Raw genomic sequence first — 26,139 nt, forward strand, 5'->3', positions numbered from 1 at the left:
ATTGTATGTTGGTTCCAGAGGAACATAAGGGATCCTTTTATGAATTAAGAATGATAGGAAGTGAAGGGTTAAGACGTGATAGGCTCCTCTCAGGAGGAGGAATAATTTAGTATTGGCAGTCCCTGAGCGATTTTATTCAGCAAGTTTAGCTGTGATTCAGAGGAGGGAATGAACAATGAAATCACCCAAGTTTGCAGATGATACTGAGCTTTCTCAAGTAGTCCAACATTGTTCCAGTGGCAAGGAGCTCAGTTTTGTGAAATCCTTCCATGGGCAAAAGCGGTAGATGAGCTCCAGTACAGATTTATGCATTTGTGGTGCAAATCATTCATCAAAATATACATGGTACTGAACTTGTAGTTCAGCAACTTGTAGTTACAGCTCAGGGCAGAGATCTTTGACAATTCTTCTGAAACCATCACCACAGTGTGGAGCTACATCAAAATATTAAGTAGGCATCTTAGGGAAGGGTATTGCGAACAAGACAGGTGGTGCTACTTTGCTCCTATGTAAAACCAGTGGACGCACATTTTCAGTATTGGGCAGTTCCAGTTTCTACATCTGGAGGGAGTCCATAGTGGAGTTAAAAGAAGGACAACTAACGTGATCAATGGAATGGAGCAGCCGCTTTGTGAGCAGAGACTAAAAATGCTGGGACTCATCACTCTGGAGAGAAGACGGGGGGGGGGCGGGGGGGGGAGGTCAAGGTTTACAAAATCTTGGAAGTTGTGAGTCAAGTGGATGCAGAACTAGTATTCACCAAATTGTACAAACACTAGTTTAGGGGGCATTCCTTCACTTACAATAGATTGACCAATTATATTAAGGTGATATTTCACACAGGTGAAGGTGGTATTTCACACAGCAGAGAGTGAGCTTCTGAGATTTACTGCCATAAGAAGCAGACAGTACCAGCAGGTTCAAAAGGGATTGGGAAGATTCATTGACACCATGCCCATAAAAAGTAGTAAAAGAAGCAGGCAAGGCTATACCAAGGATGGCCTGTAGAAACTGGCCAGGCTCACCTGTGGTGCCTAAATTGCATGTCATCTTGCCCATTGCTACAGCAATGCATATCAGTAGGAAAAGACAATAAACTCTTCTGAGTCTCTTTGGGAGATAAAGTATTTCAGGTGCCATTATAAAAGCTTACAGGACTCCCCTGCAACGTTGGTAAGTTGGCAGAATGCTTTTGCTTTGAAGGTGGTATAGCCCCTGACAGGAAAAATCTAGTTTGTCCTGGAAGATGCCTTTTGACTGCCAGGGCTGTGCTAGCTGTAGAGTGGTTGGGGAGAGCTGCAGAACAGGAGCCTGTGGTTCTTTTTGTGAAGAAAGGATGTTTTTTTGGAAGTGGTGTCACATTCTGCTAGCTGCAACTTCAGGGTGTTGTAGCCGAAGGAAACCTTGCTAAGTGTCTTGCATATGTTTAGAAGCACAGTGATGACAGACGTGGTGTTATTCTACAGAAGACTAATGGTTTATACATAAGAAGCACAGAAATGCAACTACAGGATTAGTTTGACATCAAGAAGGCGATTTCTTTATCGTCATGATGTCAAAATAATGGAAAGAACATGATGAAGTAGTAGTCATAAACACTGATGAACAAACTTGTTATCTTGCAGAGCTCTTGCTCCCTCTCTAAGCTTCAAAGTTAAGTCTAAAAGCTGAATTTCTATTTACACTGTATATTGATTCAGATGTTGGTTTTGTCACCGTGTTTTCTACTTTAGGAAACCACTTAATGTGCACTTGAGAACAATGATTCTTTTGTCCATCCAACTGAGAATAATGTCTGTGCTTTCTCTCCAGCACTCTACTGAACACCTTCATAGCCAAAACTGTCCAGTCAGTTAATGTAGTTGCAAGAGAATGAGAGTAGTGTGGGAGTAAAGAAAACTGGAAAAAACTAAGAGTAAAGTAAGAGTGTTTCCATTAGGAGGCTGATGCTCCTATTTCCACAGAAAGAAGGTCGGTGTGCCAAAAAACTTCTCTCTCCTGTTCCGCTGTTATTTGGTTTACTAAAAGACTACCATTTCCTGCATGCCTTTAGACAGAAGACTCGTGTAGGACAGTGCTCTTCAGGTTCTCAAACTGAGAAAGCGATGTACCCTTACAAGGGAGGCCATCTGTTAAGAGCTGCCTCTTCTCAAAGCCAGTTGGAAAGGAGCATGATGACTTTCTGCAGGACACACAGAGTGTGACAGCATCCAAACAAGTTTTGTCAGGTGAGGAAGATGTACTCAATTGTCATCAAGGTGAAAGTGTCTTATTGGGGGGGAAATCTAGCATCTAGTGACTCATGCACTGCTAGACACTGCTTAAGTTGCCTCCTTTTCTCTCCCCGCAGTTGGTCCCCGTGCTTGTTTTCAGTAAGTGCAATCTGGCTTTAGTCTGGCACAGAGGTACTTGCAGAGCTCCCTTCGGGGCTCCTGCCTCTTGCCAGCACAGCTACCTCACTGCTCGGGGCTGGCTGCAGCACAGGGCTGGACATGTAGCTTACCGCAACTTGGAGCAGCCAACCAGGCAGAGGCCTGTGGCCTGCGGAGCGAGAGCTGGGGTGCGTTAAGTGCTGAACTTTTAATTTTTGTGTGAGGAGCCCAGAAGAGCTAGGCAGGCACGCATCCTCTTCAGGTACACTCCAAAGGTGTTTCAGCGCCATTGCCACCATCAGTGCCAGCGTGCCATTTTTTACAGGCTGGGACTAGCGCTATTCCAGTGACTTCTTTCTCCCTCCTTGCGACAGCTAACGCCTGGATATGGAGTACTCTGCAAAGGCACTGATCTAAAAAGCCGTATGGGAGGCTGCCTGTCCCTTACGCTGGGGGGCTCTACCGTTAACCTGGCCACCTTGCCCGCGCAGAAATTACCCGCGACTCAGCGGCCGCCGCAGCAGCAGACCCCGCCGCAGCCCCGGCCCCTCACCGCCGGCCAGGCCCTCGCCGCCCCGACAGCCCCCGCCCCCCGCCGGCAGGAGCGCGCCTGCGCCTGCGGCCGCCCGTCTTCTCGCGATACTCCCTGCCCGCCCGGAGAGGCTGGCGCGCGTCGGGCCGCCTCCCTCCGCCCCGCGCCGGAAGCGAGCGAGGGAGCGACCGTTGGCGGCGGCCGTTGCGGGGATGTCGGCCACGTGCGCCGTGTCCCGTAAAGCGCAGCCGCCGCTGCCGCCGCGTCCCCCGGGCGAGAGGGACCCGCCGGCCAAGGCGATGCGCAGGGGGCTGCGGCGGGGCCACGAGGAGGAGCGGGAGCAGCTGCCGTGGCCGGGAGAGAGCGCGGGCGGCGGGGACGGCGAGCCCGAGGTGGAGCAGGCGGCCTCGCTGAGCGACGAGCGGCGGAGGCGGCAGCCGCAAGAGCCGAGGGCAGCCAGGGTGCAGGAGGAGGCGGAGGAGGAGCGGCTGGAGCGGGAGCATTTCCGGAGGATCATCAACGCCTTCCGATACTACGGGTAACCGCGACCTGCCGCCTTGTGTGAGGGGCCTGCGGCGGCCCCCTCCCTCCGCCGGGCTCAGGAGCTCGCCGTCCATGCGGGCGGCGCTCGGGCGCCTGGCTCCCGGCGCTCCGAGCTCCTCCGTGCGTGTCGCGTGGCCGCCTCCCTCGGTCGGTGTTCCGTGGGGAGCGCTGTGCCTTGAGCGGGGTGCAGAAGCCCGGGTCAGGAAAGGACCTCCGCTCCCCTCCCCTTCCCTTTCTGGATGCGCACAAAGTCGCCTCCAAGTCTTTGTCAGCCAGGAAGCATAAAAAAAAAGAAAAACCGAAACCATCTCAAAGTACGACTCCCCTGAAAAGGGTGTAAAAGGGCTCTTTTTATAAGATAAAATGCTTTAAGACGCTGTAAAGTACTCAAAACAACAGTAGCTCCTGCTGGCAGAGAAATGCAAGTGGTGTTTTGATTGTTGGGGAAATTTTTGAAAGTTGTCTTAATTTGCACAGTAGGTAAGACCTGTTGATAGGGCTAATGGATGCCACGTTGGTATAACTTTAGTTTTCTAGACATTTGTTGAGTTAAAAAAGGGCTTGATGGCTCCACAGGAATGAGGTAAAGGGTGGGGGGCACCCGACTTTATATCTGAATCCATTGAATGGAAGAGAAAACAAAAGTTACGCAAGCAGCGGGGTGGGGCAGACTAGCTGAAAAAGTCCAGTCCTCTACAGTATTTTGATAAACTGTCTTCTGTTACTCTAGGTTTGGGAAGCAGATTTGGGATGTGGCTACGCTACGTATTAGTATACTTCAGCTGACAAATGCCCGTCGTGTGAATCATTATTATGTGCTGGACCTTTTTTGTCAGTGTAATACAAGCATATTTTTTATGTGACAGTGAGCTGCTTGGAAGGAGTGGGTGATATTTAGAGTATTTATTCTGTTTACTGTTTTTATATCTTGGCTTGTTTTGTTTTCCAGGACTAGTATTTGAGTGGGAGGTTGGTCTAGATGACACTTTGATGTCTCCTCCAAACGGAATTCTCCAATTCAGTTTGGCCATACCAAAGACTTTATGTTAGTTACTCCTATTAGCGCAACAGTCGATTGTAATTTACTTATATCAGTGATGTAATTGTATCCTCAGGCCTTAGAAGCTGGGAACATCTTTCTCAACCTCATGCTCAACTGTGACTCTGGGTTGCTTTTGAATACTTCAGTTTCAGAAAAAAAGGATAGGACTCAAATTTCCAGTACAGAAATTGAATTAAATTACCTCTGCCTCAAAGAAATAACTCTGAATTTAAGTGAAATTATGTATCTTGGTAGTTAAAAGTAATTTAATTGGAAACATCTATACGAGTAAGGCAACAACACACTTTCAGATGAGTCCAGATTAAAGTTCTTGTCTTTTGGAGACATATGGACTTAACTTCATTCTTTGTGTGTTGTTCTTCTGATTTCAGTGCATTGTTCATTCTGCTAGAAGGTTGCAATTCAACATGAAAGGGTGGAGGATTATGGTTCAAATAATTTTTCTGCCAAAACTTTCAAGAAGATGGTATTAAGCTAATCTGATGTGCTTTATTTAGAGGATCAGTTTATTTTTCTTATTGTTCCTTCTCTGTTTTTTGTTCTTAAATGTAATTTTAAACTAGTGCAGCTGTTGCAATGAACATGCCCTTCTCAACAGCACATATGTAATGCTGGAGATACTAACTGGTTGAATTTCCAGACTGAGGCTGCAACTAAAATTGCAGCGATTGCACCTTACTCCCTCTGATGGCTAGTTTTCAACTCTGCTGCTGTATGCTGACACAAGAGTTTGAGAAACTGCAGTATGACTTGACCCGATAAAATGATTCGCTGCTGCCAAAAGGGGCAGTATCCCTTGTCCTGGCTTTATGACCTAGAGTCCTTATGACTGTGCTGAGCCAACTTGACTTGCTAACCTGACAGAAATAAAATCTAGCAAAATTTATAGAGGTTTCTTCAGGGTTAGCAAGTTAAATGAGCTTTGTGGCAGGCCTGGTGAGTGCTAGAACAAGGTGGAGGGCAGAACTGTCCTGGGTGAGGAGAAGGAAGAGGAAAGAAAAAAACAGACCTCTTTCTCTTGGCAGTAGATTCACCTTTATTATGGAACTTTTATTTTGGGGAAGTGGAAGAGTTATTTTTAGCTTGGATCAGTTACGTGATCAAATTCACAGTAGTCATACTTGAGGAGAATATGCTGTTAAAGAAGGTAGTGAAGTATCTTAGTGTGGCTGCCAGAACTCCAGTATGGTCCAGGTGTGACTTTTACGGTTCTTTCAGAAGCAATTGGTTTTGAGGATCCCTATTCCCATTCCACATCTCATTATTTCTGTAGCCAAAGTTTACTACAGCATTCAGCTATTCATTCAATTTAAATCGGATTTGTGAAACTATCTGGCTGGTTTTGATGGGTTTGGGGGCTTGTTGTTCATTAAATTTCGTAGATCCATGTATTAAGGTAGTGATCACCTGTGCTGGAAATGAGTGGCTGATGATGAAACTGCAAGAAGAAAACAATGGTCCTCTTAAACTGTAACATGTTAAAAAGAGGGGTAATGTAGAACTAGAGCTTAAAACATTTTGCCTAAAAAGTTCTTGAAAACTTGTTCTCTAGTAAGGAGTTATAAAGTCTGATCACTTTCTCTGTCTAACTAAAGAAAGGAATAATTGCAATTGAGGTAGCTTAGAGTGAATTATTTATATTTAGTTTGTGTATTGTTTCTAAATATCTAAAGACCTTAAACTTTCTGATTTTTAGAACGAATATGCATGAACGAGTGAACAGAACAGAGAGGCAGTTTAAATCTCTCCCAGCTAACCAACAGAATCTTCTTCCTCAATTCCTTCCTCACCTTGACAAGATTCGGAAGTGCATTGATCATAATCAAGAGATACTACAGACCATTGTGAATGACTGCGTTCATATGTTTGAAAATAAAGAATATGGAGAAGACGTATGTTAAAATGGACTTTTTCATACTTCAAAATTCTGTACGCTTTGGGATTTACTACATTTGTTTTTCACACCTTCAGGCCTTCAAATTTCTTTTGCCTTCTTTATTTTCTCCTTTCTTACTTGCTGTTTGCTTACATTTTCTCACTCTTGGCTTTCACATCTTGTAGAGCTGATGTTTAATAAAACTACTTGTTGTTAGTCCTTGTAGTTACACTTATGAAAACTAATTGTGAATCTGGCAAATGACAGTAATCACTTACTTTAAAAAAGCAGTTTTTCATTCCAGAGTTCTAACTGTATCCTAGTTATATTTTAAAGTTATTTTTTCAGTTAACTATGTAGAGCATAAATGGTATTGTCTGTCTTACTGTAGGTTATTATATGTTATGGCATTCTAAATCAGTTACCATTTTAGATAGGCTAAGTATTTTTAATGTTATCATCTGTAAAAACTTTTTCACTACTTACCTGCTTTTTCAGTGTGGCACCTCTATCAAAAAAAATTGCACTCAGACTTAAAACACTGTCAGGGATGGAAGCTGAAGTCCTTTTTTGGTATCTGCAGGCAAGGTACAGTAATGGGCAGCTCTAATGTGAGCTACTCAGTGTTGCCTCATCAGTACCTAAAGGGATCCTCTTCTCAGGGTAAGCAGTTCAGCCTCTGCACTAGCTCAGCCCTGGTCCTGTCCTGAATAAGGACTACCAATTGTGCTCTGCTATGCCATACTAGGAATGGTTTTGTGATGTGGAACCTGGTCTCTTAGGTCCCAAACCGAGACCAGCAAGCTCAGTTTGTTTAGGATTCTAGGTTGGATTTGAGCCCTGGTCCCAGGAGTGAAAGGTGAATGCTTTGTCAGCTAAAACTCCCAACAGCCTTTATACTATGGCTTTTGTCTGTTTATAATTTACTTCCCCCCACCCCCCATTCCCCCTCCAAGACTAAAGATACTTGGTACATTTTTCCACTAACTTTTTTTTTTCCCCCCCTACTTTAATCAGGGAAGAGCGAAGATTACACCAGCTTCAACATTTGACATGGATAAATTAAAGTCCACTTTGAAACAATTTGTGAGAGACTGGAGTGAAGAGGGAAAGCCTGAGAGAGATTCCTGCTACCAGCCAATCATTAGTGAAATTGTAAAGAACTTTCCAAAAGAAAGATGGTAATAGTGTTTTAAGACTTATTTTTATCTGGGCGTACAGTGTTGCACGAATCTAACAAAGTTTTTATGGAGTAATGAAAAGCTTGGATTTAAAAATACAGAAATTACTGTAAGTGCAGTGGAATTTATTTTGTAATCAAGAAAGTTTTTGTTTCTAATACAAGGGTTTGGAAAAGAGCATAATCAAACTTCACAAAGAATACCAGGTAAACCAGGAACAATTTTTTTTTTCCTGCAGCTTGATGTAATGGGTTATGTGTTAACTTTTCAAGTAAGAGACCTCAGAAGGTTGTGAAGTTAACTCAGTTGTGCTCAGTGAGGTAAAGTTTGCAGGTTAGCAGATTCTCACAGTGTGTGTGCTGCAGATAAAGGGAAGGACCCTTGTGACAGTAGCAAGTATGAGTATTGCCCTTCATGGTGGAAGGAGGGAAGAAGACTCTTAACTTCTAGCACAGTTTATTTTACCAAGAATTTACCCTGCAAATACTTAATTCTAGCCTTGGTTTCAGACCAAATTTACAAGGGAAGTCTTAGAAAAGCTTTGCTGCCTGTGTGAGGGTTGCTTTGTAACTGCATTGGCTTGTTAACACCACCAAAATAGTAATCAGTGTGGGGCTTTTTAGGTGACTTTAAGTAGAAGTATACAGGTAGAGTCTCAGAAGATACTACTGCTGCAAGAATTCCATGTTTAATGGTTCTGCCATTTAGTCAGCCCAGTCATCATAAAGTACATTTCAGTTTAAACTTAACACTCTTATAATGGCAAAATTTGTGAACTTTGTACTCATAAATGTAACAGGTCAGAACTTTGGTTTGATATAGCTGGGTGTTACTGTGGGTTTTCTTCTTTCTCAGTAATTGCTAATAATGCACTTGTACCAATTTGAAAATACCTTCAACTAGCCATCTTTTAATTTTCATTAGTAAAGGTTGTTAGTGGTGGCAGAACATGGAGTGGATGTGGTTGGTTGGTTTCTCTTGCTTTGGGCTAACTTATCTCAAGGTGGATGCACCACTAAAGGTGTTTTATCTGAAGGTGAACTTTCTGCAATGTTTTTAGTGCTAATAGTGCCCTACATAAGATAAAAATTAGTTAAATACTACAGGTTACCTGATGTACTTCTGATGTGCAGATCTGTAGGAAAAGTCATAGTTAGTTTTGAAAGTAATCATTCTACTCTTCAATGCAGCAGTTCACCTTTTTCTCTGTATGCTAGCTTTTAAAGTGTCTTGGTTATGGGGGAGGTAACTTAGATCAAATCTTAAGAGATACATGACTGAAGTTGGAAAGTCTTGACTTTTACATGTATCGTCAATGAACTCTATTTCAAAACCTCAAGTTGGTATTAGGAAGCAACATGCAGTAACAGATTGGGTGAATCTGAAGTTGATAGCTTTGTGCTTCTTTACCAGGAATTCTGGTGGTGGTTGTTGTCAAACACAACTAATGTGACAGTGCTTCTGTCCCTGTTACGATGGCTCTGAAATACCAGTTGGGGGTTTTTTTGTCTCTACAGGAATCTCAAAACGTTACTGTATAGCTCAAACATCTCTACTACAAGTTTCAGTTTGTCCAATGAAATATTTTTTTATTTATAAAATGTGTATTACCTATTTAAAATTTAAAATTCATGATCATTATGGAGCTGCTGTAGCACTTACGTAAAGCCTTTTCTCTGTTCACGTATTGTTACTCACTGTTGTCAGCTCACTGTTTTTCCTAGTGACTGGAAGTTCTCCTACTTAGGTGTACTTACCTCTTTGAGGCAAGAAGCAGAAGGGCCTGTTCTCTTTGTGTATTACCAAGCTTAACTGGCAGTGTGACCTCACTCTTGTGGAAGAAGTAACTTCCCTGGCAGGGCAGGCTCAATCTGGTTCCTTTTCTACAGTTTTGGAGGGGAGCAGTTGTTCCAGTTCTAAGGGATGGACAGGGCCTGAACTGACCATAGTGAAGTTATTCTGGGTGTCGTGTATAGGGAGTGCAAAGTCCATTTCCTCCCTGGAGGTGACTGGCTGTGGAACTAATGCAGGAAGACGGCCTGGAGATGGAACCTCAGAGTGCAGCTTTGCATTTCTTTAGAGTTCCCTTTTGTAGCACAGAGTGCTGAAGTCTCCTAAGATGATGAAATGAAAGTCCTAAAGGAAAAAGTGTATTGTTGGCACTGGGTGTTGAAAACAGCTTTGTCTAGATGTATTTTGCGTTGAAAAAGATGGAGAAATAAATATCTTAAATTTAACACTGGCAGTACGAGTCACCTTTTACTTTTTAATGGCTTCAATGGAATTGTACATTCAGTTTTTAGTTAACATTATTTTTTAACGTTATTGATTCCATGCATTGGAATCATGTGAAAAAGGAGTTTAAATTTTTGAAACTATTCAAGGATGTTTCGCTCCATGCATGCACATGTGTTGTTGCTGCTCTTTGCAAGATTGGCCTGTATTGGTTCACTTGGTATGCAAAGAACAGGAAAAGAAGTTAAGTGCTCTATATGCTTGCTCTTCTGGGAAGCAGAAGAGATAACAAGCAATGGTTGAAAGCAGCTGTAAATTAGAACAGTCTTGTGAGTAGGTGCTACTGTTATCTTGTGTTTCAGTCCAGTCTTCTGACAAGACTGTCATCTAAAAATAAACTGCCAAAAGCTGTTTCTGCCTCTCATTTCTCTTCAGAAATAATTCCTTCTTTCTGCTTAGCACCTTAACACAGGATCTGTTAGTAGGATCAACAAAGCAGTTTTAAGTGAAGTCCCATGAGATAAAGTCTTCCTGAAGAACTGATAGATTTCCTGCATTATTCATGTTGGAATTTTAATTGTGTTTCAGCTCACAGGGTCTCTCTAATACTGGCTACCTTTCGATGAAGCTGTTTGAATTTCTTGGATTTCTTGGATCTGAATGAACCATGATTACTGCTTTCTGTAGGAGAAAATAGTAAAATATAGATATATTTTTATTTCTTGATGGAATGTGCTCGTTAAAGCATTCTTACGGGGAAACATTAAGTTGAAAATCTAAATAAGCATACTGATACATTACTTTTTTTCTAATTTCCCTTTTCTTTTGTTGTCTTCATTTTCTTTCACTTCTGCTGTTACCCTTCCTACTTACATGAAGGGATGTAAAGATCATCAGCTTCTTGTCCAAAAGGAACCAAAGAAATAGTTAACCTTTTAGTTAATTATTCCATGGCCAGGAATGGTAAACCTGGGTATTTTCTCCAAAGTTTTCTTTTATTCATTAACTCGGCCTCTGGAACCACCTATAACTTGAAGTTTAAATCTATCATGCTGTCCAGCAGTTGGCTGCCTTTTCCAAGATACTGGCAGGCCAGCGCAAAAGAAGTGACCAGTGCTTAGTTTCCTTTTTATTTGCAAAACATAGCTTATTAGTCCTAAGGCTTGGCTATACTTCTTGCATGTGCTCAGTCCCATTTATAGTGATGATAAAATTTCTGCTTTATATGAGTTTTATTTAACGTTATCTAAAATACATCTGTCCTTGCAGGGTTTTTAATCTCAGCAGAATTTGTGCTTAGCCTAAACTTTGCTTTAAACATTGGATTTAAGAGCAAACTGTATCTTCAGTGTTATTGCAGTCCATTGAAGGCTTTGCAGGTCTCTACATGGAAGTACATAAACCAGTTTAAAAACATGTTTATGTTTAAACATGTTTATGTTTAAAACAGTAAACATAAGCAGTTTACTGCTAAGTTTGGAGAAGAGTTGCTCTTCAAATGATTGTGCTTTTTAGCTACCTTCATTATTTTATTTAAAAAGTAGTTGTCTTTTTAAAAGACAACTTACTAAAAAAAAAAAATCTGAAAATATGATTACAGTAAAATAACAAAAAATACTATATTGAGAATTGGATCTGTTGACTATCTAAAGTTACAAACATTAGAGATAAGACATCAGGAAAGAAGGAGTCCCACAGTATGATTCTATGCTGATGTTTCCACTGATCTTCTGTGTACGGGCTGTGTATTTCTTATCACTTCTTATCATTAGCTAACATTGAATTGCAGTGTTTGGTTTATGAAAATGAGGTTTGTGTTTGATCACACACACTAATTTTTCTTTCGCTGAACTTCAGTTTACCCCTTCAGCACCATCATTTTTTTGTTAAAGCACAACAGGTATAAAGTAAGAAGGCTCTATTTTTATCATGTATAATTTTTCCCTTAAAAAAAGTGCACCAAGGTTCATTAATGGCGTTAAACTTCTAAAAGCTGAAAATATATCACACTGCAAAATGCAGTACAATAATGGTGTGACAGATTTTAGTTATTTCTGATATTTCTCCACTGTCTTTTTAAGAGACTGGTGCAGTTTCAATAATGGAGCCAAACAGTACCATGCAGCGCTCTTCCCTGCTCTTTGGCCAGCCTCCTCTCCCCACACCTGTCAAGTTAATAGGCCAGTGTTTCTTCCCTGTTGCCCCACAGGTTTTTAATGGATACTTGTTGGATACCCATTTACGTTCCTAACCAATGCTAGATCTGTGTCATAGAAATCGTGCTGCTGCTGGATTCAAGGCTAGTTTCACTGTGGATAACTTTTGGTTATTATCAGTTATCACAGTTTGGGATTCTTTTTAATTGCCTTTGCTACTGCTGCAATTACATATCCATCAAAGGAAAGCAGGTTTTTCTAGCCTCCTAAATTATCTTATGACTGTTTAGCCATTTGAAAAAGCAGTTTCTGTGCAGTTAAAAATTTTTAGCTGTTCTAATGATTCAAAAATTAGGATAATATAGTGCATTGGAGTGCTCCCACTACCACTGGTTTCGTACCTTAATTCTTTTGAAATTCATCAACAGTTTGTCACTAACTATTCCTTTTAAGTCTTGAAAAGGTGTTTGAGCATTTTTTTGATGGCAGGACACTATCAACAGTCACTACTTGTTATACAGTAAGTTTGCCACATACCTAATTTCTCTGATTATAGATTTAAAAAATGCTCTTCAGACATTTTGGAAGGCTAGTGTCAATGTTAGTGGACTCAGGTTTGATTCTATTGTATTCTATTAGCTGTGCTCTGTATGCTGAAACAAAGTTGGTGGCCAGCACCAGGCCCTAGCAACTGATGGTAAGAGTATAGGTAGAAATTAAATTGCTAACAAGTTTCCAGACAGCCTTCAATACCGTAATAAAGGTGCAAAGGAAAGTGCGGTTAAAATCAACTATTTTCTAAGAAAGAATTGGGAAAATTAGTTCAGAGATACAAAAGCTTTATATTGTGAATAAAAATTTACAAGATGATTACAAGAAATTTAAAACAAACTCACTTGCCTGTTAGAGGCTTTATCTTGTTTTAGGATGAATAAAGGTGCAAATTTCAAAACGTGAGTACACCTGCATAGCTCCTTGTTACTAGGTTGTTTTAAGAAAAGTGTCTTTTCTAATTGATGGATGATAATCTTGGAAGTGGTGTAAGGCTTTTCAACCCACTCATTGTAGAAGTGTCCACATGGGGGTGCAAAAATCTGTTTAGAGCTAGTATAAATTTTCATAAATAAAGTTAAATTATAAGGAAATGAAGAAATAGATTAGGTTAGAAATACATTTGGAATAACTGTGAATAGATACACCACTACGAACAGAAAAAGCTGTAAGATTGAGAGTTTTTCTAGCTTCTCCCAGAAAGTGGATTTTCTTCCTCCTTCTTCTGGGTCCCTATTTTCAAAAAATTCATCTTGAGCAAGTAGTTCTCCCCTGAATTAATCTTTTTTTTTTCAGTAAGACTTCCTGGCTAGCTTTCTTCTGGCTAGAGGAGAGAGAGAAGGAGAACCATTGCTTCACAGAAGTGCTCTTAAGTAATAGCGAAGTCTTGATTTCCTGCTGCTTATTAATCAGAAAACAAAGAACTGAAAGTATAATGGAATGGAAATGAAAATCAGGAATGAGGAGAACTTTGATTTTCCATTTGGGAGGCTTCACTAATTACATGATTAAGCCAAAAAACACTGTTAAAACTGCTTTGTTCGTTTGTGTGGCCTTTAGAAAAGAATAATGCTTTCTTTTGTTTTTGGGTAATAGTCTTCAGAATGTACTACTTTTCAGAATTTACATAACTCCCTCACTCATCTTCATGCTTATGCAGCATGCTAACTTTTTTGAACCCTTTTTGGCATCCTGAATTTTTATGTAGTCAAAGGCTTTGCATTTTGCTTTCTTTCATCATATGTTTGGAAGTGCTGATTGTGGCTTCCTTCATTTAGTTGTGGATAAATTGATACATGTATGTTTTATCTTTGAAGATGACATGCAAAAGGGAGGGTAGTCCGAGTGTTCACACTTGGCTTTTTGGTATGTGAAATTATGAAGTTTTGTTCACAACTGGAAACCGATAAATTGTGTCTTTTTAGATGAAGTATCTTTTCAGTTTGGCATGGGAGTGTTTTTTCTTTTATGAGTGACGGTTTGATTGCATTGTGATGAAGTCTAATGGTTAGAATATGTATATATTGCCTTTTCTGCCTGAAAGAGGAGAAAATTTTGTGATTCTTAGTTCTTCTATTTGTTAGTTGCTGAACTTGGAAGATGGGAGAGGTTTTTCTAGGTACATCAGTAATGCACACTGCTGGGGGTCCTCAAGTTGATGTCTAGTTATGGGAAGTGAAGGGTTAGAGAGCTGCAGTGTACTTTGTTTTAGGAAATCCTGTGTCACTTAATGTGCATGAGTGAAATTGGTGAACAGCATATTTAAAACCCACAGTTGCTGAGAAGGTAATTGCTTTAAGGTTTTTACAGTCTGAATTGCTCATCAGCTTAAGGAAGTTTTGTTTGCTTTGTGTTTCTGATGTCAAAATACTTTTATTTTTCATGCAATGTAACCAAGAAGATTTCTAGAATATTTACTAGTTATCAGTGCGCCTCAGAAAAATAAATGGTGTTATATGATAATGTTCTTTCTTCCATTCACTTGGGATTTTTAGCTTGATAACTGTAAAAGTTTTCAGGAAAAAAAAATTGTTTTGTAATTATGATCTGTATTCTGAATGAAGGTTGTCTATGTTCTTTTAAGTCATGTTCTGTTAATTATTTTGACTGTACAATTAACCAATCTGATCAGAACTGGCTCAGTTTGCATTTAAAAAGGAAAGTCATACAGGAAATACATTATAATATCTAAGTATATGGGGAAAAAAAATGTTTGACTGGCCCTCTGAAAGTTTTGTTAAGAGGTATCAGATAAAGACTTAACTGTTATTTTTGTTCTGTTGCAGGGATTTCTCCAAAGTTAATATCCTGGTACCTGGTGCTGGGCTAGGTAGATTGGCGTGGGAAATAGCTATGCTCGGTTATGCTTGCCAAGGAAATGAATGGAGCCTCTTTATGCTCTTTTCTTCTAACTTTGTACTCAACAGGTACATAGCTTATGTTTTACTTACTGATTGAAACTGAGGGAGGCAAAATTACAAAAGAGAAAAATTTAAATAAATAAAACTCACAAGAATAGATTTTTAAGTCCTAACACAGGATAGACATAAGCACTTTCAGAATGTTTTAATGAAAAGAAAGATCACTGGGATAAATGGGGGAGGGAAGCATTTTATCTGAGTCATTAAAATTATATCAGGAAGCATGGCTTTTAAGTTGTGAGTCTTAAAATCTCTAGATTGTACCACAGATTTTCTGCATAATCTTTTATGATTTATTTCACATCTGTTCTGTAAAATGCACACCTGTCTCACCGGTATCAAATATGGACTAGTTAATATGTGAATGGTACTTAGTGGTGGTGATTAGTAACAGAGGAAACCTGTTAAGGAAAGTGTTACATTCCATACTAAAATTTTAGGCACTGTTTTGACATGAAAAACAACCACCAAAGCACACTGAACCACTTCTTAAGCAAGTCCTGTCACTGGGTAACAGATAAAATAATATAGTAATAGTTCTACAATTATGCTGAGGTACTAAATTTGAATGTAGTAAATTTCACTTTATAGCTTTAATTTAGAGTGACATTTCTGTATTTGGTATTCTGTCACTTGCATTGGAAATTACTAGTTTCATAATTAATTTGTTAGAGAGGAAAGAAGGCAGCAAATGCAACTGTTCTTTTAAGAAAGAGGGTGGGAAGACTATGGGTGGGCAAGTATGAAAGAGGTCGGGGGAGGTGGGGGGTGGTGTTTTTAGTCTAAGTTCAGAGGGACAGAATTTGCTGGTTCACTCATTCATCAATCTGAAATGGTACACCTTTGCTGGAAACACCTAAACTATTGGCTTGTATTCTATATTATCATGATGTTTTAGAACCCTGTTTGTAGACTGATTGTCCGCAGCGGACTGTGGTGGTCTTAAATCTCTTACAGCTTACTGTTCAAAAACAAGGGGAAAGCACCATTTATTAAGGCTGCTGCATGTCTGCTTAAAACAGGAGTGGTCAATGTGATGAAAATACATATTTGCTAGAGGTTTATTTGTTCTTTTTCTTACATTATTCTTAAATGACTCATCTGGTGGTGAAATTGCATATTACAGTTGAGCTGATCTAATGCCTTGCAGCTACTGAAAGGAGGTCACATTCTTCTCGTCCTTAGCTATACAGCCCTGCTGGCTCTTACGCTCTTTGGAACTTCTAAAGTTATTCAAAACAGCATAAAAGTATTTGTTTCCCATCTTTGGGAGCACTGATCAGCTGTCATAGTGGTTCAACCCTGAAAGTTAACTTCACCCCTAATTACCTCTGATGACATGGGTTTTTGTCTTCCCTAAATAATGAGTCTTTGGCCTATATGTGGAATTCTGAAGATCCATGCTTAACTTATGATAGTAATCATTCTTAGCATCTAATGCTCATGTGGTCTTTCCTATTTATATAAGATATTTGGCAAAGAGGTGTATATGCATTAGACTTGCTAACAGTATTAGATTTTAGACAGCAAAATTGAGTGTTGCTCAGCTGCTGTAATCTTCATCTTTGCTGGGCAAGTTACCAGTTATAAGTTTCCTTGTTGGCATGGAAGAGGATACTGCTAACCTGACTCCGAATTTCAGTCAGTTCAGTTGAAGTCCAAGCATTCCTTTCTGCCAGATCTAATTGTGGGCTTGGGATGTCTATTAAGAAGGTTTTAGGGACTTTTGGGATCTTTCGTTTTAGTCTTAAGTGGCTGTTCCCAGTTAGCCTTCTGAAATGGACATGTTTGCCTTCCTGGAACGGGAAGAAAAAGCAACGACCAATATGAGCTGAAGATACCAGTTAAAGAAGAGTGGTAAGAAAGAAGGATTTTGCAAATTAGTTTTTGACTGTAGTCTTAATTTAATTAATTTTTGTTTTCAGTTGATAAAAGCATGAGGATTTTGCTAATGTGCTTACAGTTTAGATCTACCTTCTTTTTCTGTGGTTGGTTTATTGTTAGGAAGACAAATACTATATTCAGTGTCAAGCCGACTACTACAGTGGGCTCCTAGATGTGGTACAATGACTTAAGTCTTCTGTATAGAATGTGGTATCTGCTGATTTTTATACATGTAAAAAACCTTAATTCTCTTAAATTGTGAATTTCTGTTGCTGTGCATAGAGTTGCATAACGTGTAGAGAATGTGTCAAGGCATAACTGTGGTTGCTATAAGTATTTGAAATTAATTAGAGTGCATTATTCCATTGAGGAAGCTCTAATTTGAAAATAAAGTGACCATGGAGTAGTTAAACTACAGTGGCTCCAAGGCTGCTGCAGTCCTTGCATGGGAAATTGTGCTTTTTCTTGTATGGGTAAGGTTCTTGTTGCTGGTATATTTTTCTAGTGTTTCGATGAGTTCTGGATATAATGACAGATGGCAGAGGTGATCACTGGTGATGTACAGACACACTTCATTTCTTACATGTTTTGGAAGAGCAAAAACTGTGAAAAGCATAGTCTGTTTTCCTGCCTCTGGATACCAAAATAAAGTATACCAAAATTTTCAGGTGGTCTAGAGCCACAGGACACATGTTACTTCCCTTTGATGTCTGATGGGAGAGGAAACAACACTAGGGTGGTATCTTGTGGAGGAGGCAGAAGCAGCTGGTTGCTGACTTGCTGTTTCCTGCAGCTGGAGACTCAGAGCACAGGGTCAGTAGCCTCGGTCTGACAGCCCTTCAGTAGCAGCAGTCCCACTTATGAATATTTGAGAAAGTTCAGTTGAAATAATATAAAATCACTTTGTACTCAAGTCAGAGCAGGTTAGTTTAAAAAAGCTTTAATTAACACTGGTAGAATTCATGCTAGTAATTGGCTAATCTTTACTTTCTGGAAATAATGTAATTTTAGGTAAATCTTGACACTTTGAGAAGGCTGCTTAATTGTAGTTGTTGAATGCCTTAGAATGAAACAGTTAAGTATTTTATCTTTAAATCAGTGGTCAGAAGTAAGATTTGACCTACCCATCTTTTCCAGAACCATCTTTTCAACTCAATGTTGAACAGTAAATGCCCTGCCCCTATGGAAAAAAGTGAAGTGCATTACATTTAGTTAAAAATGTTATATTCTTATAACATAACTTCCATCATACAACTTTTGCTGGAAGGATGGAATTGTAAAGGACTGCAGTACTTAGTTTTGAAGTATAAATTACTAAAGCTGGAAAGGGAGGTTTTCAAGGTTGAATATGGAGAGGGATTGGTCGTTTATATTAAATTGGGAATTCCTTTTGGAACTGGTCAAAAGTCTACATGAATATACTTTGTGCTGGGGGAAAAAAAAAAACCAGGGAGGTGTGTATTCCCTTATAACTCAGAAAAAAATCCTTTCTAATCTACTCAGATCTCTTATTTTCTTTACCTTGCTTTTGGGGAAATTTTCTTTGTTAAAGAAAAATATTCTGAGGATAATACAAATTGACTGGGAGCATATGGAGAAATCTAGAATGCTTAACACACAACTTTTGATGGCCAACGTGGGGGTTTCTTGGTGGGGTTTTTTGTTGCTGTTGTGGTGGGTTTTTTGTTTGGGTTGGTTTTCTTGTTTTGTTTTTGTTTGTTTGTTTTGTGGGGTTTTTTTCTTTTTTAACCAAAATAAAAATGCCTTTCTTAAAGAAAATGATGCCCGTGTTATCAGGGCTTTTTCCCTGCCTTTTTTTTTTTATTGACTGCATGTATCTGGTTGATATTTATTCATTATATCTGGAGACAGTTGATGAGCGCAGTATACGTCTGCTCTAATACAGGTTGCTTTTTTATTATTTTTTTACTGATAAAATGAAATAGAAATATGACATGAAGAAGGTAAAAAATGTTATTTCAAAGACTTTACCACAGATGTTTTCTATTCACCAGACAAAAGAGTGCACTTTCTATAACCTGGTAGATTGCTTGCAGTTTATGAAATGTTTGATGATAGGTGTTTATGGGACAGACGTGACCTCTGTTGTCTCTGAAAGAAAATGGCTTCATTTTTTATTACAAACTGATTTTACAGGACTGTGGGAAAAGCTGCTTTCTATACTGTAATGCTGTTTTTTTATCACTTTTTCAAATAAGAGTTGACTTAATTGGTCATGTCCACCCACAAATTTTATTTTACAAAGACATGTTTACTTATGATAATTGCAATACTCCAGGTGTTACTAACTTAAAATGACATCTAGTGCAAAACTACTATGCTTTGCAAAATGGAATTTATTTTTTTAAATCTAAAAGCATCCTTTCAGTTAGCATCTGAAAAATGCTTTTGTTCTGCTGTGTTTCAAAACCCCTATCATTGTGGTTCAGAGAAGACAGAAAAGTCTAGAATGAGAACAAATGTTTCCAATAAAATTCATGGAACTACTGTTACTCTTTTTTTTAATAGAAAAAAATGGCCCAGAAAGGCTTAGCTTTACTGAATATAGTAAATCACAAATTTCATTAATCTTACAAAAGAATCTTGTGCATTTTCTTTTCAGTTGAGAAATAAGTTGGGGAAAATGGTAAAAAGTGGGCAAAGAAAATTTTAAAATTAAAAAGGCAGTTACTTTGTGGTGATAATTTGTGTGAGCGAAATTTTTTTTTGTCAGTTCAAAAATAGATGGGTGGTCTGAAGTGTTATGAAGTAGATAAAAGTAGCTTTTGCAAGGACTTTATCAACAAAACAATGGATGTTGTTGGAAGTCTTTGACTCCTTTGTTTCTAGGTAATAGATAAGCAATTAGTTGAAACTGACTTGTGCTGATTTACATATTTTGCAGATGCTCTGAAATTAACTCATGTAAGCTTTATCCCTGGATTCATCAGTTTAGCAATAACAGAAGATCTGCTGATCAGATACGTCCAATTTATTTCCCTGATGTTGATCCTCACAGTCTTCCTTCTGGTTCAAACTTCTCTATGACAGCAGGGGATTTTCAAGAAATTTATTCAGAGTGCAGTGAGTAAATGTAAACTTCTAGGCTATCGATGTAACTGTGTCTTTAGAGTATTTGTTATGGGACAGTTAACAATTACAAACAGAAGGGAACTGTATCTACAAGGATTGAGCAAAAAGTACTAACTGTAGCAAGATTTTCTTATTCCAAATCAGCTTTTCTTTTCTTCTTAGTTATAAAAAAAAATTTGACATCTCCTTCCCTAACAGATCTTTGCTGCAGTAGTCTTTTTCAGAATAAGACAGCATACTAATATTATAGAAAAATTTACTTGATTTAGAAAAAGTGATGTTACAAAGGGAACAGTGTAACTAGTCACTTGTCTTTAGTGTAAAAAATAGAAATATGAGTGGTTTTTTGTTGAGTCATTTCCTGTTGTAAAAGCAAAGCAAACTTTCAGTAGTAGTAAATTGTAAATGAAATAAATATATACTTATTGACTGTCAGTAGTAAATACTTCAGAGGCACATTATGGGGATGATAATTATCAAAGATTGAGACTTTTGTCAGTACAAATAACATTATCTTTTTTTGTGATAACAGGTTAGTTGTGCTGTCCTCATTGCAGCTGTGAAGTAATGTTTTATGACTAATGTAATGTTGAGTTAACCTGCAGAAGACGATCTTTAATGCCTACTCTACCAATTACATATTTAGGATTTGACCAAGGGTAGCACTTAACCCCGTTCTTTTATATGTAGTCTAATATTCTAATATATGCCTATTTAGAAGTCACTATTTTTTCCTTACACAGTGTTGGATTATCACCTCAGACATCTATTTTCTGTTTCCACATTTCTGTCCCTGTTCGACCCATAGCAATTTTTCACCAGCATTGTATAGCTATTGATCTGCCCTTTATTGTGCAGCTAGACTTCCAGATATTTTCTTGTAGGAGCCTTCCCTATAGTTGCTTAATTTTCTGAAGGTTCTGTTTTACATCAGAACATCTGATACTGGCATAAATTGAGGCTTTTAATTTTTTTATTTACAGAACTTAAAACTTTTGCAATTTCAAGGATACATGTTTAGAGAAAAACAGGGAGACTCACGCTTTAAAAGGTAGACTTTGAAAGATCCTGCTTGTTAAATTCACTAGTAAAAAACAGCTGGACAAATATTCAGATACTGAATAAAATGTTTTAAAGCTATGTGATTTGTGAAAGTACACTTTTGTGTACAGACTTGTATTGTTCTAGATATTAACTAGAGAGGCCCAAAGTCACTGACTGTTTTTGCAGTTGTATTTCTAACAGTTGTGGTAATGAAGTTCATAGGACAGGTGAGTAATATCACACTTGGGCCTTCATTTATGTAAAATGTGTTATAATATCTACATTTTATAGGATATAAATAGATCTCATTTTATATAACATGTATGAACAATTTTATAAAATTAACAAATAATGAATACATGTAATATTTTAGAGTGTGTATGTGTGTGTATACACACACTTATGTGTGTGTGTGTATATATATATATATGTATATATATATAGGTCAAACAAACCCAAACTTAACTGTTGTTAACATAAACCAAAATATTTTATTTACTTGTAAATGAAATTAAGAGCCTTCAGTTGTTAGTTGAAGGTAATGCGGAGCGTATAAACAAATAATGGGGTTAAATTATGAACTTTTTACAGGGGTGGAAACATTGAAACTAATCTCTGTATAATTTTCTCTCTTTATGCAGATACATGGGACTGCATAGCAACCTGCTTTTTCATAGATACAGCGCATAATGTTATTGATTACATTGATACTATATGGAAAATACTAAAGCCTGGAGGAATATGGATAAATGTAGGCAAGTGTGACCAACCTCTCTTCCTGCTACTCCTGACTTACGTTTGATCACATGACAGGCATCTAGTACTTTAAAATAGTTGCGGGGATGAACATGTCTGTGCTGAAAACTCTGTAGAGCTAGAAACATCTAGGGCTTGGAAATTATCTCAGAAGTGTTCAGAATATGTCCAGATGTTTTGTAGTTACAATCACATCAACACCATGTGATTTTTAAATAGAGAAGTAAATCTTCCCAGTGGCAGGTTTTGCATTCACGCATCAAACATTTGTTATTTGACAAATGTAGTGTCCTGTATTCTTTTTTGCCATTTTCTAAGAAAATATAACTTGTTCTGTGTGTAAATACATCCTTGCATTTTTTTCTTAATCTGTTGTCTAATTTATACTGTGCTTCTAAGCAGAAGTTTTGGGAATGAGGTTTAGGTATGCCTTGGCTCAAAAGGAGAGACACTTAAGTCTCCAATAGCAGACAAAACTCAGGAGTTAAACATTTACTCAGTCACTGCTCAGTCAGTCACTATACCAGTCCTGGCCAGGCACAGAATGCAAGCAGAGCTCCTAAGTACACCACAGCATGTCCTGCCTTCTGTTCTATAGAGACGGCTGTGAATCTGGTAGAATTGAATTGAATAAGCAGCAATTATTGAATTGTAAATTGAATAAGCAGCTGAATGGATTTGTTTTCATTTTGCATTGACTCTGAAATTCATTATAAAAATCATATTTGAGTTACAGAAATACATTCTTTTGTCTGTATTTGAATGTGAGTCTGGATATAAGCATTCTTTGCACTTTCAGTATGTGCTTTTGATTTTTAAAACATTTTAGTCTTTTTAATAGCCATTTCCATTGTATCTTTGTACTCTAGGTCCTCTCCTTTACCACTTTGAAAACTTAGGAAATGAACTTTCTATAGAATTAAGCTACGAGGATATAAAAAATGTTATACTGCAATATGGATTCCATATAGAGGTAAGAAGCGTAGTTTGCAATGAGTAGTATGGGTATAAACCAAACAAACACCTTTGAATAAACCTTTACCTTAAATTTAGTTCAAGATAATGGCATATACTAATAACTTCTAGGAGAATTAAATGTTTGTGTGTTGCGAAGTATTTGCTTTCCTCATTTTTTTAGAAAGTATAGATGGGCCTTGAAATCTAGTAAGTATATAGCAATTTCTTACTAAGAGGAACGTGTATAGTTCTTGTAGAGAAGTTGTTTTGAAAACTGCTGCTTTTTTTTCAGGTGGAGAAGGAATCTGTACTGTCAACTTACACTGTGAATGAACTCTCCATGATGAAATACTACTATGAATGTGTGTTGTTTGTGGTGAGAAAACCAGAATAGAACTGGTCTGAATAGGTTAATCAGAAAAAAAAGTTGGCTTGAAAGCTAGAAATGAGAATAAAATGGACTGGGTGATGTCTGGACACAACCTCAAATCAGTGGTGCCTTCTTATTCCTCATAGGATTTAGATAGTGTCTATTTTCTTAATATCTCTATTGCTATCCAGACATGTACTATGCCATGCATATTTGTAATATACTTGTGAAAATGGAGGAGGAAATGTTCACATACACTGTCTTTGTGCTTTGGAATGCATTAAAAATAAAAGCAAAAACGTTTTCTCGCGAATAAAATTTTGTTTGCCATAACCAGGCTAATTCTCTGCATATGCTGCCTCATTTTTCATAAGTTTATAATGATTTTCTTTTTTCTACTTTCTGATGTTAGGAATGCATAGAGGTGCTTACTGTACTAGCTGTGTCACATTTAGAGAAGTATTTCTAAACATATACTTAAATTATTAAGTCTGAAATGGTTGGAAAGTGATAAAATTATTCTTGATAGATACAGTAGCCATCAGCACTGTTACAGCATTTTCTGTGGAACTGAAACGAAGTACATTATTATACAAATTCTAATCTTTGTACCACTTTTAACAATTTAATCAAAACACAGAACCTATAGGCAATTTGAAATACTATGTGAAAGCAGAGTACTGAGTGGAGAAAAAGCAGCATGTCAGAGAAGCAGTCTGTTAACCTTAGTTCAGGAATAACACCAATTTTGATTAACCTCTTAGTGTTGAAACTGAAATATTAGATGCTTTGTTGTCTTAAAATACATTGATTTTGAGTCACCTACTTACTGCTTTAGCCAAAACAGTGAAGCAGTATTTTTTGTTAAACATGATTAACATAAAGTCATGTTACATCTTGAGCTCTGTTCTTGTTTTAAAGTTGATAACGTAGCTGAATTATCCATGCCATGTGTAGGTAATGCAACAGAAAAATCCTTGTTTCTCAAAGGGGTGAAAAAAAAGTTACATGTAAATAATATGTAACCTAATTTCTCTACCTGTAACCTAATTATCTGTACTGGAGTCAGCATATGCAGGCCAGTTGGTAGACAATTTCCTTGTAACTTCAGGCACTTTACCCTTGTGACTTAGTGACTTCTTGGTTCCTTATCCTAATGTTTTTTTTTCCTGGCAGATGTGGCTTAGGTGAATATTTAATCTACAAACTGTGATACTATACAAGAGGCTGAATCTTCTGTCACTTAGAAGTTATGTACATGAGAAAACATTAATTAATAATCACTGTGCTGAGAGGAGGTGTCATGTTAGCCATTTCATTTTATTAATATATTGGTTACTTAAAGTACCATTTTCAGAAATTTCTTCAAAATATAAAAACATTATGATAAGGAATCAAGGGGTTTTTCATATTTGGTCGTAATGGCACTGGACAATAGCTTGTTTGTTTCCCTTATTTCTAGTCCCTTTTTATGTGGTGATGTCTTAATCACGTCTTTAATAGATCTGTTACTGGCTTTTGGATTTTTCCCATTAAGGCCAGAAATTTGTGCCTTTGTTCCTAAATTGAAAGTCTGCAAAGAGGGAAAACACACACTTTTTTTTAATAGTTTCAGCACTGAATAAGAGAGCGCACGCTTGGATATGTTCAGTACTGTGCCCCTTGCTGCTCAAAATCCTTATTGAGAATAATGGCTTCTGGTCTACAGAAGTTTTCAATTAGAGCTTTGCTTAAACTGGTCTTATTTGAACTGTCTCTTGCTCCTCAAAGTGCACCACCAAGATTTAGCTCTGTAAATGAACTGTCAAAGTTCTACCCTGCTCTAAGAAAAATGTTTTTAAAGCTGAAACACTGCCATTGCAACAAGTAGATTAAAAATAAAAGCTGTTGCACACCTGAAAATAATAATAAAAAAGTTGCTTTAATTTCCCTGTTGTACTATTTATTTTTTGAGAGACTTTGTGATTCTTTGCTTTCATTCAATTTTTTTTTTTCCTTAGGTAGAATATGATTAGTATTTTACTTGATTTTCAAGCTCCTTGAAGTAAGACAAGGTTAGGTCAATGTCGATTATGGCATTGCTGGGTAGTATATGTATCAGTAATATTGCCCAATTTCTGCCTCCTACCCAGTCTGTAGTTACGCTTGAAATGTGGTGTTCTTGTTTTTCAGAAATAGGCAACTGAACTCTTGCTTTCTGGTTTGAATGTCAATATCCTTGATTCTGATGGTTTTGTTCGCCACCCCACGTTGTCACAAATGCCATTCTTTATGTTGTTTTTCGAAAGTATGTTTTTATTTACTTACGTCAAGCATATAGTGATGTGCTTCTGTTTCTAATCTGGAAAATGCCAGTTTTCCCCAATGTTTTCCTTTTAAATTATAACAGTTGCATTAAGTGTTGGAAGCAGAATAATCTTGTAAGTTGTATGAGTTAGTGGTGTTACGTCTGCAGTGCTATTTATGAGTTCTTAAAATTCATCACTTGTATTTTTATGCACAGGGATAATTGTGTATTATAGAACGTGATCACAGTCTTCTTTTCAGTTGTATAGACAGGGGGGTGGGGAATGTTTAAGGTGTTTATCAGCTGAAGCCAAGACCATTTAATTTAGGTCACTATTAAACTGTACGTGGTATCGGGTGTAAAATAAAATGCTGCGTAATCTTCTTTATATGGAGTAAGTTTGACAAATGTAAAGCGTTCTGTATCTTCATTCGTGTGTATTACACTCTAGAATTGGTCGCGAGGGTGAGAAGGGGAAGTTTCCGGCTCTGGGTGAACTTCCCGCTACTTCCAGTGCGTGTAATGACTTGATTTTTCCTGGATATTAAAGCTTGCAATGTGGCTTGGCGTCGCTCATGTTTGGTTTTATCCTGCACCGCTAGGTAACCCGTCGGCTTCGGCTGCGGCTTCCGTGCCGGCTGCCGGGCCCTGCCGCGGGCAGCCCCGGGGCCAGGCGGCACCAGCGACGCCGGGCGCGCGGCCCTCTCCCCCCGCGCTTCGCGGCCGGCACGCGCTCCTCGCAGCCCACCCCGCCCCCCCGCCCGTCACTCACCGGCGTGCGGGGCCGAGCACGGCGCAGCGCCCCGCCCCCCCCCAGC

General features: G+C 38.4%; 1 protein-coding gene across 3 annotated transcripts; it reads left to right on the forward strand.

The window, feature by feature from the left end:
- The first annotated feature begins 3,024 nt into the window (after positions 1 to 3,024).
- On the forward strand, positions 3,025 to 25,876 carry CARNMT1 (carnosine N-methyltransferase 1). Of its 3 annotated transcripts, none has more exons than XR_012042059.1 (8): positions 3,025 to 3,442; positions 6,207 to 6,402; positions 7,404 to 7,567; positions 14,796 to 14,936; positions 19,711 to 19,898; positions 21,593 to 21,702; positions 22,577 to 22,680; positions 22,957 to 25,876. XR_012042059.1 is itself a non-coding variant. In XM_072858961.1 (8 exons), the coding sequence occupies exons 1-8, from the start codon at positions 3,117 to 3,119 to the stop codon at positions 23,056 to 23,058; spliced, it is 1,335 nt and encodes a 444-aa protein (XP_072715062.1). In that variant the 5' UTR covers positions 3,025 to 3,116; the 3' UTR covers positions 23,059 to 25,876. The 3 variants fall into 3 exon arrangements, 2 of the variants coding, with proteins under 2 accessions (XP_072715062.1, XP_072715063.1); XM_072858961.1 differs by having other exon boundaries at positions 21,593 to 21,706; XM_072858962.1 differs by having other exon boundaries at positions 19,720 to 19,898; positions 21,593 to 21,706.
- The last annotated feature ends 263 nt before the right edge of the window (positions 25,877 to 26,139 follow it).

The sequence above is a fragment of the Ciconia boyciana genome, chromosome 4, assembly GCF_034638445.1.
Source record: "Ciconia boyciana chromosome 4, ASM3463844v1, whole genome shotgun sequence".
Taxonomy (NCBI): Eukaryota; Metazoa; Chordata; class Aves; order Ciconiiformes; family Ciconiidae; genus Ciconia; species Ciconia boyciana.

Excerpts from the sequence above, each read along its gene's own strand:
- CARNMT1 (XM_072858961.1), top strand. The coding sequence starts at position 3,117 with ATGTCGGCCACGTGCGCCGTGTCCCGTAAAGCGCAGCCGCCGCTGCCG. Across the intron at positions 6,403-7,403 it reads ATAAAGAATATGGAGAAGAC|GGAAGAGCGAAGATTACACC; the intron begins GTATGTTAAAAT and ends TACTTTAATCAG. Across the intron at positions 19,899-21,592 it reads AGAAATTTATTCAGAGTGCA|ATACATGGGACTGCATAGCA; the intron begins GTGAGTAAATGT and ends CTCTTTATGCAG.